This window comes from Sinocyclocheilus anshuiensis, unplaced genomic scaffold, assembly GCF_001515605.1.
Source record: "Sinocyclocheilus anshuiensis isolate Anshui unplaced genomic scaffold, SAMN03320099.WGS_v1.1 scaffold219, whole genome shotgun sequence".
Taxonomy (NCBI): domain Eukaryota; kingdom Metazoa; phylum Chordata; class Actinopteri; order Cypriniformes; family Cyprinidae; genus Sinocyclocheilus; species Sinocyclocheilus anshuiensis.
The window spans coordinates 435,323-440,733 of NW_015548200.1; the positions used below are offsets into that span (position 1 = coordinate 435,323).

General features: G+C 35.7%; 1 protein-coding gene across 1 annotated transcript in view; it reads right to left on the bottom strand.

Moving 5' to 3' along the window:
• The window catches only part of LOC107653277 (receptor-type tyrosine-protein phosphatase N2-like), an 83,543-nt gene that overhangs the window by 34,804 nt on the left and 43,328 nt on the right, over nt 1-5,411 (bottom strand). Inside the window, exon 3 of the mRNA XM_016439946.1 lies at nt 1,687-1,800. Within this exon, the coding sequence (XP_016295432.1) occupies nt 1,687-1,800 (114 nt within the window). The remainder of the gene's footprint in view (nt 1-1,686; nt 1,801-5,411) is intronic.

A 5,411-nucleotide genomic window follows, 5' to 3' on the forward strand; every position in this document is an offset into this window, starting at 1 on the left:
AACAGTGTGAACACACACACACACACACACACACACACACACACACACACACACATGCATGCCTTGTATCAAAATCACTTCAATGTTACTAATTAGCTTCTCATATAAACAGGCTTTAAGTTTTTTATGAAACCCCGTTCTAGCAAAACTGCAACACATTGAACAGACGTCTAACACAGAGAGTACCCAACGTTTGTTGTACAAGTGCAAGTATCTTAAGTCAGATCTACAGATCAGGCATGTTCAAACAATATGTTCAGCTTGAACAGATTAAGACTCACATCTCTGCAGAAGTTCTGCTCTATCAGTGATAGAACATTCAGTCCAGCCCTCCTAACACAGTGTATCATTGAGAAACCTTTCTGTCACGAGAAACCTTTCTGTCACGAAAGCCCTCAGATGTCCAATTCCAAGCCCCTGAGCAGTGGATGAGTGCTCAGTCTCATTCTTTCATCCTACTCTCTTTCATCTGTCCATGTGACAGACAGCAACATCGTGCCACAAAAGATGAGCGCACGTTTGGCTGTGTCAGCTTTGACTTGAGATGACGAGCTCTGGAACTGATTGTGACATGGTTCTGCCAAAGATAAAACTTACTAAGTACATTGACGAAACCAGAAACTGCTGTCAGTGAAGTTTTGATGTTTTTTAGTCTGTTACTCACTAATCTTCGGTTTCAAAGAAATCTGGCTAGCATTTAATCATGTCAACAAGGTGCACAGCAATCAAGGTCAACATAGCTAAAATAACCAGTGAAAGTTTGGGGTTGTTAAGATTTTCAATTTTTAAATTTTTAATTTGATCAAAATATAGCAACAACAGTATGATTGTGTAATATTTTTACAATTTAAGATAACTTTTTTCTATTTGAATACATTTTAAAATGTAATGTATTCCTGTGATGCAATGCTGAATATTCAGCAGTCATTACTGCAGTCTTCAGTGTCACATGATCCTTCAGAAATCATTCTATTACGCTGATTTGCTGATTCACATTATTATCAATGTTAAAAACAACTGTGCTGCTTAATACTTTTGTTAAAACTGTGATTAATTTTTTTCCTAGAATATTTGATGAATAGAATGTTCAGAACAGCATTTATTTGAAATAGAAATCTTTTGTAACAACGTAACAGTCTGTATACTGTCACTTTCAATCAATTTAATGCATCCTTTCTGAATAAATTTATTCATTTCTTTTAAGAAAAAAAAGAATAAAATCTTACTGACCCCAAACTTTTGAATGGTATTGTAAGTATTTAGAAGAGAATTAAGACAACTAATAGACAGACATATGTTTTCATGTACTTCACAGCTTTGCTACAGTATGTGGGTAAAAGGGCAAAAGAGTTACAGTAACACTGACAGGTAAATAAGTGGCAGTAAATAAGCAGGTGAAGTGAGAAGACAAGTCAACAAGCTAATGTCAGATCTAAAAAAAAGGTAACAGACTGAAAGCTATAGCATCTGACAGCTGATAAGAGCTGAATGATTAACAGTCAGGGAAGTTGGTAAACAAAGAGATGTGTAATTAGAAAAACAGACAATGGACTTGTGAACACATAAACAATAATTTCCACAGTGAAACGTATCTTATACTGTGGAAAAAATAAAACAATTAAATGTGATACGTGAACATGATAAACAAGCACACAGGAATGCTTTGCACACAAAGAGATGTGATACCTCTGTGGGCCAGCTTCTGAAGAACGTTCCTTAAACGCTGCACAGCTGCTGGAGACACGTCATAAGTGTAGGGAACTGAACCTGGATAACTCTGACATTGACCAAAAACCCCATCTGCAAAATAAACATACAGTCAACTTTTACAAACACATACTGTATGATAATTATAAAAAATAAATACATTTGATTTTTTTTTTTTTTTTTTAAACACCATGTCATCAGCAAGGCTATCTTCATGGCAAGAACAAATTGCATAACAAAAATCATACAATTATAATTATAATTATATTTTTACTATTATACACCAAGGTATGGACAGTATTTAAACATGTTATGCAAATACCAAATGATCAGATAAGGCAATCATTCTATCAGGATCACAATACATGATTTATTGAGACAAATAATATTTTATATATTATGTAAACAGCTTCCTGCTCTTTAAATTAGCAAGAAACTATAACAGTTAGATTTTTTTTTTATGCCGTGTTGTTTCTCTAGAGATCATGATAGTGACCATTATAACAGAAAACCTGCCCACCCATGTTAGGCTTGAAGGAAAAGCACAACTGTTTGTGTCAGTCTACTGGCCATCAGTTTATTTTGTGAGGCTGCTTGGGGTCATAATAGCCACAGGGGTTTAGGGTATTTTCTTTCTTTTTGACACTTTCAAGATAAGCACACAGGCCATCAGGAAACACACCTATATAGAGACACACACACATTATCTGGCCCCTTGATTATCTCCCTATCACCAGGGACCCAGTGCCACTCAATAGTCCGTTGCTAGGCAACCCAAACCATGGCTCAGATTGGCTTCATAATTCAATGGCTATCTGGGCGAACAGGGAGGATGCAGGGTATAGCAGTGGTCCTCACGAGGAATACTAATGACCACAAGTGTTCCTGTGTAAGAGCAGTTTTCATCTGTAGGGGATCTGTCAGACTAATGTTGTACGATAAGGCATAAACGGTCAATATAATTAGCCTTATTGTTTCATCGTAAATAATTCTGTCATTGTAAGTTCCAAACTGGCTCACTTAATATATTTAGGGAAACGAGCAGCTCTTTGGCAGAATGATATTCTAATATGTGAACATGAGCATGTTTGAACACATTAGGTAAGAATGAGAGAGAATTCCATGCAATGAGAGGAAGCAATTAAGAGAATACGCATTTAATACGAGACAACAAAAGTTTTAATAGCAGCTTCAGAGTACACAGACTAAAGTTGAAACCTGCCATGTCCAAACTTTTTACATGCGCACCAGACACATGACATAACCACCAGCGAACAGACCCTTTTCACTGCCTCCGTGTCGGTTTCCATAGCAACCTCCCTCACTGTCGACTGCCTTTTTTTCCAGCCGTCTCTGGGAATAATCACACTCTAATTACAGTCATCACGCTCAAATATAGACTCGGCTGCGCTTTCTTCTATCCCACGATTCCTCGAGCTCTACACTGTATAACCATAAAACAGAGCCTCAGGGAAATAGAGTGAGTGGTAATATAAAATCTATCAGGCAGTCTGAATTATCAAACATGATACATTTGCTTCCCACTTGGTGGTAAATGATATGCCTCTAGAACTCTGCACTTTGTCACTCATTTGCAAAATGCTCTTTATACCGGCTACGATAAGCTTAATAACAGCTCTGAGAGCTCTGGTAGGTCCGACGTTAAGAAAATCCTGGACTGCTCTATATTCAGTATTGTGGCCATTATGTCCTCTGATAGATCAGAACTGAAGTGAAAATGGAGAATATAGATTGCCATTTCACAACATTTGACCCATTTAGAGAAGGTCTGGATCTCTCAAACAGAGAAACGTTCTCAATGTAAGCTGACAAATGGTTTCAAGCATGTGAAATTCTAACATTACACGTAGGCAAATCAATTATATTTGAATAAAAAAACAGCTTAGTATGTTACTGAAAATTACTGTATTAAATATTTCAAAGAAACAACTGATTATTTTAAATTAACAAACACTTCAACTTCTAATAGTAGTCACTTTGTTAGAACTATGCCATAACCAAACAAATAAACATAAAAATACTTCACAATTATTGGTCAACACTCTGTTACCGTTATTATAGTGATCTAATATTATATGAAAATGTCTTCTTATATGAAAAAATTCTCTCACTCAATCTTAAACCTTATAGTACCAACACGTTAATGTGCTGTAATTCTTGTGATCTACCACAAGGAGGAGACTTATCAAGCAAAATGGGCGACTGATACACACTACAGTCACAGAACAGTCCTCCTATTGGCAAATGAATGAGTTAAATATATCCATGGTCTATAGTAGTAATAGATACCGTCTAAATCTGTTATTAAGGATGGTTGCTCAAATTCTAGTTGTTTTTCGTTTGAATTGTTTTGTTGTTTCATGTGTAAATATAGCTCCACTGAAGACTGCATCATATTTTAATTACATTCTAAACATAGTTCCGTAAAACATAATTCTTACTAAGACAAGAAGCCAGTAGACATTGGCTTTATAACTGATGGATCTCAAATCAATACGCACAGCCAAATAAAACAGAGTACTGTTTTAAGCAAACGACACTACTGAACAGACTGAGAGCATTAGGATTGTAATAAGAAAGCAGACCACATTTCAAATAATTTGCTGAAACTACTGAACTGAAACAAACATTAGGAAAAAATGCAAATGCACAGTAACTAGATAATTCTACTATGTGACACTTCTGCACAGTATCTACTCTGCCAGTGCATTTGACAAAGGCAGAAGGGAGAAAAATGAGACGTTAAAACTTGTGTCTCATATCTAAGATGTTCTCTTTTTTGAGGAACTGGCATTAAAAGCAAATTGTGGATGCCAGACTTGCTAAGTGGTTTTCTTTTCTCATCTCTTTTGTTTCCCCATGAGTAAAGTAATTATGAAACACTTCTTCTAGGAAGAGACATGACAATATTATAGCACAGTTGAGGTCACTGGATCTGCTTTACTCAGAAATCTTTAATGGAGTAAACTCTAAAACAATTGAAATATCTCCTGTCCTCCTCTCCAGTTATGATTCCAAACCCATCACATTAAAAACCACATTTAACCGAGCTGCTGTCAGAGATGGCGAGGATCTTAAAAGAATTGCTCTAATATAGCCAAAGATTCACAAACAACTAGAGATCGACCGATATATCGATTTACCGATATTTTTTCCGATATTTAAGCATTTTACAATAATCGGATATCGGTTTTGTAATATCGGATTTACCGATAAACGCCATTGCAGCGCATCTGAGGGGAAACAAGACAACAACAACAGTGTGCACAGGTACTTTATTTACTGTAGTTAGTAAACTTTATTTAACATAACAGCCATTAATGCACAAATTAGATGTATTACATAAATGCCTGATATGCAGTTTATGCAGCTTGGCTCGAAGAAATAGAGACGAACTCATGGAGTCACGTAAAATAATCCGTCAAGTCCTGTCCCAATAAAGACGTAACTTTGCGAATTAAATAATATGCAGCCATGAATGAGCGCATGTTGGAAATAAAAACGCTAAATTTACTTCTCTCTCTGTTGTATATCTGTTGTAGCAGGCTTTTCATAATCTAGAACGACAAAAACATTATTAGTAATTCTGATATAACATGCCAGTTGAGAAATGCAATAAAATACGATGTTTTGTTTGTTATATTTCAATATTCCAGAGAATATTATTCAGTGAATTAACATTA